The sequence below is a fragment of the Simochromis diagramma genome, unplaced genomic scaffold (genome assembly GCF_900408965.1).
Source record: "Simochromis diagramma unplaced genomic scaffold, fSimDia1.1 OVJJ01000816.1, whole genome shotgun sequence".
In the NCBI taxonomy this organism is placed as follows: domain Eukaryota; kingdom Metazoa; phylum Chordata; class Actinopteri; order Cichliformes; family Cichlidae; genus Simochromis; species Simochromis diagramma.
This window is the reverse complement of record NW_024386908.1, coordinates 12140446-12155165: the sequence shown is the minus strand read 5'-3', so window position 1 is coordinate 12155165 and position 14720 is coordinate 12140446. Positions and strand designations below refer to the sequence as shown.

Genomic DNA, 14720 nt, shown 5'->3' with positions numbered 1-14720 from the left:
TAGCTGACCAGAGAATCACACCTGCAGTTTATTTCTAACAGCCAGCACAGCGTGACGAAGAGGCTCTGAGGCTCAATTCCATCAGCCAGAAAGACAGAAACACAGGTCATCTATCACACCTGAACCTTTAGACCACACACAGACACACGTGCGCGCACACTCAGGCGTGCACACTCACAGGGTTGTCCAAAGAAATGCGATCGAATGTGCCTGCACTTCTCACTTATTACTGCTCGTCTGTTTCTATTTTTCTTTCTATTTCTCTCCATCTTGCTCCCCTACAGTAACACATGCACAGACACTCCAGCAAAAAATATTGTGACGCTGATCAATAGTCCAATTTTTTTTTTTTTTCCATTTCTTTAATAAGTTCACTTTCAGCGTAATTCAAGTAGCTTTTATGGACAGTGCAGCAGGTGCACAGACCTCATGCTGAGGCTCTCTCACACGTGCATGCACATTAAACACGTACACCACGTCTTACTCAGGCTGTAATTACCTGAATCCATCTTGTGCCCCTCTCTATAAGTACCAATTTGTATTCTATTACTGACACTCCTAGCTTGTGTATGTCTGTGTGTGTTTATATGTGCCCGCAGGCTACTGTCTAAACTGAGGCCGGGCCTATTTAGTATGCGATTCAGTGTCTCTATAGTACAGAAATGAACAATGCAAATATGCGCAATAACTCACACATAGATTGCATACACTCACGAAGAATGCTGGCACAGTGTGAATTCAGAAAGTCAGAGTGGAAATGTGTGTGAGTTGTGTTCAAATGAGCACTAGCATGTGCATTCTGTGTGGTTAAACCAGCATGTGTTTGTTATAATCTGATGCCACTGGTCTGCTGGCACTGGTTGTATTCTTTGCTTACATTTATTACACAAGACTTTATTATTCAATTATAATTCAAAACTAAATAATTTAGTCCACATGCTTATCTAAGTATTTCAAATCAAAGCTGAGATTGTGTATTTTTTCCAGCCAGAATTCCAGAACTTGTGTATCCCAATAACCGTGATGGAAAAGCACAGACTGTACATAAAAGGTGGATGTCATCGTGGAGCTTTAAGTAGAGTGTTCTGGCCATTTTCATCTTGGTGTTTGGAAACCAGATGTGACAAATGAGGCTTGGATGCTTTGTCGTCTGTTTTACTCTAAATTGGACCAAAATTGACATCATGTTAAGTGAATTAAAGCTAAGGTAGTGACTGAGGCCATAAACCCAACAGAAAAGTGTTTAATGAGGTCATAAGTCAAGTGAGGAAAACTTTCTTGTGGACTTGCACTCTGACTTCTTTCTACAGCTCGCCCCCTGCTGGCCACTTTTCTTTTCCCTACTTGGACTCTTTCTGTGTTTTGCGTGCAGATGATGCATAGAGCAGAGAATCAGATCCTCACATCTAAGAGGCCGGAACCTGTAAATACCCTTTACAAGTACTGTCTGGACTAAAAATCAAATGTGTTCCTTAATTTCTAATATTTGGTGCCAATCTGTAGCCATGCTAACGACCCTGCAGGACTATAATGATATACAGCTTTGCTTTAAGCTATATGTTGAGGGACACTGACTAACAGGTTATAAAATTTATTGTCTCCCGATACTAACATTCTATCACTAAGCACAGAATCAAGTAAGGATATATTGTAATAAATCATATTATTGGGCATATTGATCAGATTTTTCATACTGGTCTGAAATGTAATTTTTGCCACGATATTGTTCTCTGCACCAAAAATGTCACCTTGCTGTAGATGTCAGTTAGATTTAGGAGTTGATCCTTGTTTATTCATCGCTAACCATGATTGTCTATAATGACCAGTTAATTAAGACTTCTCCATGCTAGTTGGAAATCTGTACAATACTTGCAGCCCTGAGTAAAAACTCTGAACATGAGACATACAATATAAAAAATTCACTCCAGAATTGATTAGTTTGATTGATTGTTTTTTTTTGTTTTTTTTTTGTAAAAAAAGAAACTATTTTAAATATAATTATAATATGAAAATGTACTCCTTCCTTTTTTGTGGAAATGGCATTTTGTGGCCACACCTGCAGTTCCTGTCTTCCCATCAGGGGACATATCACACTTTTCAGTGTTAGTGGTCCAAACAATTAGGAAAGAAATCTAGTGCAGCATAACCCATTCAGTCATTGTAGAGATATTTGAGCCTGGATCTGTCGAGCCACTTAAAATCTGTGTAAAAACTGTGTTTTTCATCCATGCAAAGACTCTCTTCAACAGATATTCTTTTATGCATGGTTAGTTTTCACTAACCAGTTGGCTGCACTATCAGAGCCATGTGCATGTAGTGCAGGGAAATGTCTAAGGGTTTATTGGGTTTCATATTGATCTGTAAAATTTAAACTCGTGTAACTTAAACTTATTACACTGGAGTCAGTTTAAATCCAAGTATAAGTCATTTTGTGTTTCCTCCATCAAATGAACTACACTCATTTGTGTTAAGAAGCTTTCAGACAGACATAAAAGACACATTTTCATGTAGTTAAGCAGGTGATTTTCCCTAAGTCATAATCCATCCCTTTAAAGCTTTCCCATTGACAACTAATGTAATATTGATTAGCTATGCAGCTTTCAGTATGAATAATTAACTGTGTCCTCTCTATTGAACACTGGCTGGCATCACATTCATACTGTAATGAAAGGTTATGTATTGTTTATGCATACAGTGCAGTATGTATATGTGAATACTGCAGTCCTTTTTAGATCAATCAATATTCAAGTGTTGCAAAGGGCCCTCTGCAATCTGGAGCGATTGGTGACCTTTCGCTTTCTGCCTCATTTTCTGCCTCCGTCTCCATTCTCGCTGCCGTTCTTTGGCTCTTCCCATCTGTCTCTCCTTCCTTCTGTAACTTCATTTGGGTGCACAGTTTTCATTCTTTGCTTCTTTAGCATGCCCTCTGCATTCCTGCCGCTCTTAATCCTTTTCTTTTTTTGTTCTTTTTGCCCTCTCGCTTGTCATCTTTTAGACCTCTGTTCTAAAGATAATCACCGCGTGATGAACATGAGACCTCCCTCAGTCTGTGCACCCTCATCACTCCTGGTAAAAGCTATATGCAGTTTTAGAGACGGCCGATATGTGTTTTTGTCTTTGTAATCTGCTGTGGTCTACGCCCTCGGCTGCGTTGTTTGGTTCACAGAGATATCAGGTGGGCTTTATCTGCCCTCTGACGCTTCATACTGCAGAGCCCATCCGCACACCTGTCCCCTGAGAGCCAAAGAGCCCCCAGGAAAGGGCACTGCGTGTGAGCCTCAGATGTTCTGCTATTAATGGGCTTTTCTCACTAACACATACTAGCCCAAAGCAGTGCTGTGCAGGTATTTCAAGTAGTTATATGAGAAGGGTTGCGGGTTTTTGCTGTGATCCCCATGAAGAGCTTCACAAAGAGATACTGAGGTTGATAAAGATGGTGCCTTTGAGGGGAAATAAGCTGGCTTTTACTGTAATTATCAAAATCTCCAGTAATGGAAGAAAGTCAGGGAAAGAAATTCTAGATAAGAATGTATTTGATTGTTTGATTTTTATCCCATAAAAGTGTTTTTGGTGAATCTGCTGCACATTTAGCCATAAGCACCATAAGTTAAATAATTTTAGCAAACTGCCACTTACTTGCACCCACAGCTGTCACAGAGCGACGTTAGCATTGTGCTTTGAAGCCAAAAAGATGAATTTAATAACTCTGTGTGTAGAGCTAAAGAGAATGGCAGAGGTGGGTGACCAGTCTCTGCAGTCCTACTTGCTTCTTTTTTCTTTCCAGAAGGCAAATCAACAGTGAGCTGCTTCTGACCAATAAGTGGCACCTGGAAAGGCTTCATAATAGCCTCCAACTCCCACCCCTCTCTCAACCAGCAGAGCCTTCAGGAGCAAAGTCTCCCTCTACCATGTCGTTTGTTCTTTTAATTCAGTCTTAATGTAAAAGCTTGTTTATTCCAATTTGTTTCTGTCTGTGCCAGGGTTACATGAGCCACTGTTACTGTAAATATATTGGTCATAGCAGCTTCGAAAATAACTGCTGTCACCCTCTGTCCTTCTAAATCTATGCTGATGTATACAAATGGCTTTTGTACGGTACCATCAGTCTTTTCTTTGTCCGGTTGACAATTAATCTTCTTGGGACACAAACACCCTCTAATCTTTGAGCTGATTATTATTGGTTACTTGTTATAATGACAATCATATACTTGTGTTCTGATTTTTGTGCTCACAGCGGCCGACGCCACCTCTCCCTCCGGCCATGGAAGAAGATGAGGCAGAAAAGAGCTGCGGTCCCACTGGCTTCTGGGAAGCACTGACTCCATGCAATGGCTGTCGTAACCTGGGCTTCTCCAGCCTGTCGCAGGTACACACACACACACACACACACACACACACACACACACACACACACACACACACACACACACACACGCAGTGAATTAACTAACTCTAACTGCATGATGATGATGTTTTGACTCCTAATTTGCATTATAATGTAGTGTCGGTGTGCACAGAGTCAAAGAATGATATCATCATCACAATTCTTATTTAACATACATGATGTAGAGTAAAGCAACACACAAACACACAAATTACAGGCTAGTGATATTGCCATTGTTCTGAGCGAATACTTTCACTGGTTACCTTGGGAACGCAGTGAATGAGCCGTCACTAGAGAGACCGGCTCTCCTGGCAGTTCTAAATACTCTGCTCAGTTTCTGCCTCTTTCTTCATCTCCTTATCATACATTTCTGAAAATCCTCCCTATCTCTCCAGTTTTTTTTTAAGCCTTTTACCTTTACGAGTAGTTCATGAACTCTGAATAACTCTCAGCTGAAATATCTGATACAGTGAAGGGACATGAAAGGCTAATGATCCCTGTGGGGGAAAATGGGCATATTACAACAACAAAGAAAGGCTGTGTAGGACAGAAGCTTGATTTTTAGGGTTTTACTGAACAAGCAGGCTTGATCCAAACTCACACTACTTCTCAGTATTCCCGCTCCATCTTTACTTCTTCCTTCCGGCTCCCTCAGCCCCACACGCTGTGTATTAAGTGTGTTTAAATGAGTGCTTAGCAGGGAGATGCATGCTGGCACAAACAGCGGGACATCTGACATTTACAACACAACAGACCCTCTGTCTGGTATACTGGCAGCCTGCCGGCCTGACTGGCACACCGCCTGGAGATGTTCGCACCTGGGCGAGTGTGTGCGTTTGTACTAATGCGCTGTGCATGATAGCTTAAACCTTTGAATGCGAGCATGTGGGTATACACAGCGTATTCGGTATCATCAGCTTTTTGTGTGTGACATCATCTCGAGCTTGCGTGGGAGGATTTGTGTGTGCGTGCGTGCGTGCTCGCGCTGGTTTTATTGAAGAAGTAGAAGTGGAAGGAACAGAGTGTCAGAGGGAGAGAAGGACCGAGTCGTTGCTGAATAATTAACTTATCACTGCAGTGATTTTCCCACTGCCATTGTGGATAAACAGAGTTAACATAAACACACACAAAAAAAGCATTTGCATCCCCTTAGAGGATTAATAGGATCTAAAAAAAAAAATAGCTGTGCTGCAGTCGCCGCCATCGTTTACATCTCAATCTTTTGTTTTTATCAATCCACGTGACATCTGCTAACATGCGTGCTCACCAGTCCCCCCATGTCATCTTTCTCCCCCGTTAGATGTCTGCAGTAGTGTTTTAACCTCTGTCACTTGTCTGAGTGTTTAGTTTCCTGGTTGTCAGCTGTCACTTAAAGCTGTCAGTCAAAGTGCTTGATTTTTGTAATGAGTCATACAGAAAGTCTAACCTTAAAATAAACCGCTTAAAGCACTATGTTAAAGTGAAATACGGTGTAATTTAAAGTTTTCTTTAACCCCCCCTCAATATACTTTAATGCCATTAAAATTATTCAAATTCTTCATTGGAAAATTCATATTTCTTTGGTTTACTTATGTCAGCAGAAATGACGTTGTCAAATTCAATTGATTACAAAATATCCTCCAGACTAAGAACCCTGCCCTCCTAATATATACAGGGAGTGTTCATATAAACATGTAAATCAGATATTTGGTAAATAAAAATTGATTCATGTGCTGTGTATTGTTTAATTTGAGGCAAATGAATATATTAATCAGATAGATGTGTTTGATTAATTGAAATCTGGTCAGGAACCTCCCACAGCCCTATCAAGCTAGTCATTTAAAAACTTTCGAGCGGGGATATAAAACTCATTTTACATTGTGGGCCACATACAGCCCACTTTCATCTTATGTGGGCTAGACTGGTGAAACTCCGCTTTTTGCCAGTGAAAAGATGTTGAACTAAACATTGAATCTATTAAATCTTACTATATAATATTGATATATAAATATATAAATGTAATAATAGAAGATGAAGAAGCACAATTTCAACATCATGTTTCAGTTTTTCTACATGCTGCTGTAGTAAATGAAAGAAATCTATAAGCATGACTCTTTGGGGTTAAATTGCAAGAGGTAAACTGACTGAAATCTAAAATGAAATTGTGTTAATGGCCAGTGGGGGAGGTCTTGATCAGTAGAAAAAAAAACTGTAAACCTTGTGAAAATACAGTTACAAATCCAAGAGCAATGTCTTCCTTTATATTTTCTAAAACCTTCCATAGGACCAGATTGGAATCTTTGCCAGGCTGATTCTGGTCCCTGGGCCTTATGTTTGGCACCCGATTCAGAGTATTTTTTTGGGGGGGGGGTTTTGCAGAAAAGAAATGCATGAATCTATCTAAACTGGAAAAGCATCACTGACATATAAACAGTGTTTACAGTCATGTGCCAAACCACATGTACATTTTTATCTCTGAGAAATGTGTAAGGCAACATTTACATTTTGAATTTCTGGCAAGAGTGCTCCTTTCAGCTCTTTACAGTAGCTGCTATATGCTTCCTTTTTCACCAGCTAGTTACTGACTTTGTTGGTGCCAGGGCTGCTATGGTTGCGAGGTCTGCGGTTTTCTGAGTAATTGGCCCACATTTCTGCAGGTTGAACTTTTCTTGTCCATGAGTTCGTGTTGTGTATGAAAATTGCCAATATATCCTAAAAATCATAAAAGCCAAACTCCAGCATGCAGGCTTAGATAGAAAACAAACTATTTTGTGATACTCTCCAACACCAGGTGCCTGCCTTTTGGGTGTTATATTGTATTGTTTATTATAGGTTAGTTTGATTAGCCATGGGGTTGGTTTTATCAAACAGACCTGGCAGCTCTGTTTGGTGCTGAGCGGAGAGCTCACAGGAGAGTTTTTGTTGAACACAGCTGCCTGTTGCATCCAAAAGGCTGGAAAACCAAAACAATGACCTGAAAGGTCAGTACAGCCGAGGGGAAAAGCAGTGTTGGCTGATAATTTTCTGTGAAACAGGATGGCTAGCCATTGCAAATGTAAAATACTGCAATGAAGGGTTTATGGAAGTGTTTTAAAATATTATGTTGCTGAAAAACAACACTGTTAAATTCATAGCTATACCTTAGTAAAGCCTGAGGGTGAAACATCTGAGGGTTGGTGGTTTAGCAGGGGATACTTCTTTGTCCTCTGCCACCAGGTGGTATCAGGGTGAGCAAGGATGTGCCCAGGGTGGATATTGTCTCTGGACTCTGATCAGACACCTCACCACTCCAAAAACCACGGATGCTTGGTAGAAAGATGCCGGGGAGTGTTCAGGTATTGGTGTGTAGATATATACTAGTTGTAGGAGTCAACGAGAATTTGGCATGAGAAATACAGATTTTTTTTACAACATGTGTTCAAGCTTAACTATCAGAAACCCTTCTCATCATTAATGGGAACTTGTGTAATTTTCCAGTGCCTGGAAATGTACCTCTATCCTGTTTGTCTCAATTTCTAACCAGGACAAAGACCAAAAAAACGAATAAAGTCTGGTCTGAAAAAAATGTTATTAACTCTTTACCTTTTACCGTTTCATTCTACAGGGTGGGCCATTTATATGGATACACCGTAATAACATGGGAATGGTTGGTGATATTAAAGTCCTGTTTGTGGCACATTAGTATATGTGAGGGGGCGAACTCCTCAAGATGGGTGGTGATCATGGTGGCCATTTAGAAGTCGGCCATCTTGGATACAACTTTTGTTTTTTCAATAGGAAGAGGGTCATGTGACACATCAAACTTATTGGTAATGTCACAAGAAAAACAATGGTGTGCTTGGTTTCAACGTAACTTTATTAAATTGAAGCAGAGCAAAGTTACAGAGGTTTAATTAGAGACACAGCTAAGCATTTTGCAATTTTGCATAATTTTAAAAAGTTTACATTTCTTCAGTATTGAACAGCAGAAATTAGACCTTCTTGTTGTAAGTTAGTTAAATTAAAAAAATAAAAAACAAACAGCGGCCGACAGCGCTGTACACAGTGGTAGACTGGTGCGTAATAAGAAAGTGGATAATGCAGAAAACAGAGATTTTTAGATGTGACACTCTTCTTGAAGTACACCGAGAGAGAGGGAGAGCTGTGCATGACGTGTCATTTTATCGTGGTGGAAGCAAAACAGCAAAAGTAAGAGGGAATTCATGACAATGTTTATGTGAAGCAAAAGGTGAAGCTTAGTTTGGATCTTCTTTTGCTGATGGTTCAGTCAGTTTTGGTTGGAGGATGATGAAACCTGCAGCGTCAGAATCTAGTGCAAAAAAAAAAAAGACGTAAACATAGAAAGCTGACATCTCACCAATTCTGATGCGTCGGCGGGTCCGCACTCTATGTTTACGAATTTGTGCAGAATCCATGTACCTGCTCTCATTTACAGTTTTAGTTGTTTGGTGGTTGTTGAAATTTTGTGAGGTTTAACCTGACCAATTTTAATCGGTAAACCCACCCCTACTTCTCATAACACATCCAGTCCCAGCAGCTGCCAGTCCATTGTGTTGGATGAAGGTTCATGAGTAGTGGAATGAAAAAAGCTGCCCTGTAGCATTACTGAGATGGATCTCTAATGTCAAAACTTGCTTGAAGTATTTCAACAGGCCCACAATTCACAGCTTCCAAAATAGCCATCTGACGTGAAGTCATACCCTGAAACAAAAACAGCAAAGTAAATATGTACCTTTATTAAATGGCAGCTGCGGACGTTTTATTTCTTTTTCTATGTTTGTGCAAGACTGCACGTCTTAAGCAAGCATGAAATAAAGTTTGCCTATGTTTTAATATTTGTGTGTCTATACATATTTGTGTGTCTGTACCTTGTACCTTTGTGGCCCGAGGTAATGAATTTAGCATATCCTTGCTGCCTGTCACATGCGTGCTTTTTGTGCACACATGACGGCACTCACTCCCTCATTACGAAGTTTCTCCTGTTGAGAATTGTCGTCACTAGCTACAGGTTTCCACTGACCATCTCCATGTGAACGCAGTTTGACGCCAAAGCATGTGCGGGGCTTTCCTTCGCAGCGTCACCTTTTTTAAAATTAAGTTACAGAACTCATTTGCGACAACCTTGAAAGCAAAAGAAAAGGGAGACAGGTAATGATGAAATGCAAGAAAGACAAGAGATGCTGTAGAGAGAGGTCTGGAGTGTTGCCAAGCAACACAGACTTTCTTGAGATGTCAGGCGTGGGATGTCCACCATTAACAAATCTCAGTCACCAACAGCATAGGTGCGTCAGACTGCTGCACACACACTTGCACATGTCAGCGTTTCCTGACTTTCTACCAGGTTATTTCCTCTCATTTCACCATCTTTACTTCCTTCCTGTTTTTCTTCCTCCGTCTGACTTTCTTCCTCCACACTTAGTCAGACTTGCTTCTTACATTTCTCTTTCTCAAGCTCTAATTTTCTTTCTTAGGAAACAGGGCTTTACTCACAGCTGACGCAGTTTTAAGATGTGTGTTGTAAGGTGTCTTTGTGTGAGAAATGAGAGAATCTTAGCCAGCAAATATCCAGATAAGTGATATCCAGGCTCAGTTTCCAGTACAGTCCACCTTTACAGATATGTTTTAAACAGTTGTATGAGAGCAGATGTTTTCATGATTTGCATGTTAGATACACAAACAGCATTTAGTCAAAGCCTGCTCAGACATGATCGGTCAAAACTCGTGAGACTAAGTGCAGGATAAGCTTCTGGTCTGGTTGACTCCAGATTGTGTGCATTCATATGTAGATATCAGCTTGTAGAGGTTAGTGTTGTGCTGTCACAGATCAGACAGCCATGAGAGCCTTTGAGGGTGCTAAGGAACATCAAAGGCAAGTGTTTATGAGGGGGCAGAAATTATGTGCAGAGCTTTAAAAGCATCTAAATGAGGGAGTAGAATTTGTGTGAGTGGGTGAGTTTTCATCTTATGTTTAAAGTTTAAGATCATTGACCTTTTTCAGATTATTTAATGTTTTGTAATATTTAATTATTTAAAATAAGCAAGGTTGAAGTTGCTCCATGGAAACTGTATCTTTATCTTACGTGCAGAATTAGACATGCTTCGTTTAAATAAATAAATAAATCACACACAGCAGCTGGCCTTTTGAAGTTTTTCTTGGAGGCAAAGTGGCGGTATCATAATGTCATGCAAACAAACTGGTGATAAGATTTGATGAGTACAAATAAGACTAAAGGTACTGAAAAGTATTCACTCACCAATCCAAGTGATTTATTTCAGGTGTTCCAGTCACTTCCATCACCTTGGGTGTATAAAATCAACCATTTGTGAAAGAATGGGTCGCTCTCAGGAGCTCATTTACTTCCTTCGTGGTTCCGTGATAGGATGCCACCTGTGCAACAAGTCCAGTCATGAAAATTTTATTATTAAATATTCCACAGTCCACCGTTAGTGGTGTTATAGCACAAGTGATAGGAAGTGGCAGTAACTCAACCCCAAATTTCTCGCCCACTGCCAACCATTTGGGGGAGAAACATTTTTCCGCTCATAACCATTGGTCATATTCCATCCAACAGGGCGGATGACTCAAAGAATGTGCGCGTGATGAGGAAACCCAGGTGCTTGGTCATTTTGGAGGCCTACTTAGGTAAATTGCATCTCTCTGGTCTTATTCACATTCAGACAAAGATGACTCCACCCACACCATTATGCTCCTCCTCTTGCTCATCACTAATACTACAGAAATTCAGAGTACAGAGTTTTTTTCTTGGTGGCATTACCTGGAGTCTTTTAATAAGGACTTCGGGCAGCACGAGTTGATGTGACTACAAAGTCAAAACAGGACAATCTTTCCTAAGTGTTCAGTAACCAGTCGCAGCAGATGGCCACCCCTCCCTGATCCTGGTTCTGCATGAGGTTTCTTCCTGTTAAAAGGGTGTTTTTTCTTCCCACTGTCGCTGGATTGGTTGCCATAGGGGGCCATATGATTGTTGGGGTTTTTTGTTGTTGCTTTCTTTGTATTATTTTAGGGTCTTGACCTTACAATATCATGCAACTGTTGTTGGGAGTTGGTGCTATATAAATAAAATTGAATTGAACTGAATGGAAAAATTAATTAATCTTGCATTATATCATTGTAATAAATCAAACTGTTAATATGTAGCCATTCTGTATATGCTAGTAGTATAATTCTCTTCCACTCACATAAACCTTGTAGTCATAACTGCTCGGGAAAGGAAACATCAATTTCCTGAAGGAAAATGAGCGTGCCAGTTATGAGATAAAAATACATAACTGAAAATAGTCAGCAGCTATTTGGATGATGTGTTTAATTATTTTAGTAGGATTTCTTTTTTCAGCTCCAGCTTTTCAGATTTGAAGTTTGATGTCTAATAGAACCTTTGGGAAAATTAAATTATCTCATTTTGGACTTGTAAAATTAAATTAAAAGTCAGTAATAGATCCAGGAAAATGTGGTGGCTATTTTCTTGATATTTACTATAGACAAAATTAATTTATCAAGAAAATAATTAGCAGACTAAACGATCAAGCAAATAATTACTTCTTGCAGTCCGTATCTGAGACGTCTAAAACTCTGCAGTGCCTGCAAATGTGTGCGCGTGTGTGTGAGGATTGTATGAATTGAGACAAAGATGTGAACAAAAGTGTTAGAAATTTTTGCTCGGAGTGAATAGCGGATGATGCTGTTTGCTCTGTGGATTTTAATCCTGTTCTTCCAGTTAATTATCATTCATTTAATTGGCTGAAAACAGAAATTCTGTCATTCAAAACATTGAATTAGACTAATTGATTATTATTATGTTCTCTTTTAATTTGATTTGATTTTGCTTTCATTTCCCGCTCTCGCTCCCGTCTCTCTATGGGACGTGACGCAGCTCTGTGCTTACACTTGGTGCCTGTTAATGGCGTTATGCCCCTCTAGACTGCAGCTATAGGCTGTCAAAATAACTCACAAGACACATATAGGTGCTGTCATATTTCACCTAAAATAGACTGGCACAAACCTATAATGCCCTTGACTCCATGAAGATGTGCTGTGGATGCGTGCGCTTGTTTGTGTGTAGTTTTACATCCCGTCGGAGTATCACATATCTCACTATTCTTGAGGTAAACAGGAAAAGGCAGAGAAAGCTGCCGAGAGGGGAATAGAAGCTCAAAGAAAAGCCACCAGCAGGAATTTTTTTTTTTTTACTGCAGTGTTGGTTTTATAATACGGTGCAGCACAGCAACCCTTCCTGTAGTGTTGATGCCCTTGAGCAAGGCATTGAAAACACAGTACGCTTATGCAGAGACTGTTAAATGTGTGCAAATTATGTTGTGTTCCAGTTCAAATGAGCTCGCGTTAAAGAGATTAAGGCACAATCCTACACACAGGTGACAGAGCGAGATAAGGGTAAATTTGCTTTCTGTGTTCTTGTTTACAAAGGAATTAAAGATGTGGTTAGAAGGATTTACAGGCAAATAAGATGACTGATCGTACCGAGTTCATATTTAAACAAACATCATTTGTATCCGTGTATTTGTGTAACATATTGATGGAAATTATTTTCATACGAAACACTGTTGTGGCCCCACATGACGCGAGGGCTAATGATGTTGGCAGGAAACGTCTGTCTCTGTTATTTTGCCTCTGGCAGCACAGTTATGCTAAAAAAACCTATGATGATAGGTATTTGTCATTTTATGCGATTTACACTCAGCTAAAAAAAGGGGAATGAACTTTGTCGAGAGATGTGAGGCAGTTGCAGATGATGCTTCATCATGTTTAGCTTGGTCTAATCTCGGGAGATTATGAGTTTCTGGAAAAGAACCGCTCTCTGTTAAAGGAATGTCTTGATTTTTACATAAATATATTTATATGAGGTTGGAGTTGCTTAGTATACCATCATACCAAACCCAGCATGCTGATTTTAAATGGATATAGTGTTTGCTAATTCAGTCTGAATACAAAGATTTAGTGTTTGACAGCTATATCCTCACCAATATAGCTGCCAAGTAGTGAAGCCAGTGCCAAGGAGCCACTGGCTCCACTACTTTGTGCCCCTGTCTCACATCATTTTAGGTCTGCACTGAAAATCATTCTTGTGCACTAAAATAAATTAAGTGTAATAAAGCAAACATCAAGCTGATAGGCAGTATAAAGGATGGACATAGGTACTGTGATGACACCTTGGTGAATAAAATCCTGTTTTGTATGGTGGAAGTGACTGTGAACTGACTGTGAAACCACACACTTACTAACTGACATTTTGTTAGTCCAACTTCATTAGACAATGAACGTATCCTTGGATTATCCTCCTTTCAGGAAATCTACAAAATAGACTTTGGCTACGTCCACACGTACACGGGTATTTTTGAAAACGGAGATTTTCCGTTTTTGTTTTTAAAAAAAATCCTGTCCACACGTAAACGCAAAAACGAAGGAAAACGCTGCTAGGAACATGCCAAAGCAACAGGTGGCGATATATTCCTAACCATGTAGAAATGTTGGCCAATCAGAAATCTAGAAGCCTCGGTGGGAAAGAGTAAACAAAGATAGATCTGCACATAGAAACAGAACTGAGTCCTGTGTGGAGGGACAGTAACTGTGTGTGTATATGTAAGCATTTAAACACTGCAGAGAGTAACAGTATTTGGTGTAAGTCCGCCATTGTAGAAATTCATTTCACTGAAACAATAATGTGGCGCACAGTGTGACGTAAAAAAATGCGCACACCTTTGACGCTGCGTTTTCTCCGTTTTCCTTGTCCACATGTAAATGCAAAAACGGAGTTTTCGAAAATATCCACCCTGGAAGGCGTTTTTAAAAATCTCAGTTTTCAGTGACCGAAAATGCCGTTTACGTGTGGACGAAAGGCGCAAACGCATAGAAAAAATCTGCGTTTTCAGGTACGTGTGGACGTAGCCTTCAGTATGACTCGAAATGAGTGACTGAGCTCATAAACTGATCAGGAAAAGTGTTCACAGAGGTCAAGTCCAATGGCCCTTCTTTTGGGAGGGATGTTTTTTTTTTCGTGGCTCTTCATAAGGCTGGTTAGTGGTCTCCAACCACTGCGGTAACCTCAGTCATGGTGGCCTGTGCTTGAAGAAAACAGTTTTCACTCAGCCATAAAAACATATTACACACAAACATAACAATCAAAAAGCAAACACTGCAAGAATGATAACAATACTGCTAGCGTGACAACTTCAACATTAACATTCCCATGAGTCCCTGCAAAAACCAGGCATAGTCTGCATGGTTGCCTCACTTGGGGCTGACATATACATTGCCTTTAATTCTGTTTTTTCAGTAGTTTTAAATGTTTGTAATATTGGCCAGTGATTAACAAACACAAGA

General features: G+C 39.9%; 1 protein-coding gene and 1 long non-coding RNA gene across 5 annotated transcripts in view; one reads left to right on the top strand and one right to left on the bottom strand.

The window, feature by feature from the left end:
- Positions 1-14720, top strand: part of anks1b (ankyrin repeat and sterile alpha motif domain containing 1B) — a 264035-nt gene that overhangs the window by 117635 nt on the left and 131680 nt on the right. For all 4 annotated transcript variants that reach the window (XM_040035435.1, XM_040035437.1, XM_040035438.1 and 1 more), the window contains one exon: positions 4235-4366. In XM_040035435.1, the coding sequence (XP_039891369.1) occupies positions 4235-4366 (132 nt within the window). The remainder of the gene's footprint in view (positions 1-4234; positions 4367-14720) is intronic.
- On the bottom strand, positions 8522-13787 carry LOC120735780. Its single transcript, XR_005696351.1, has 2 exons — positions 10618-13787; positions 8522-9484 (listed from the first exon to the last, which is right to left on the bottom strand). It is a non-coding gene; the product is annotated as an uncharacterized LOC120735780 (long non-coding RNA).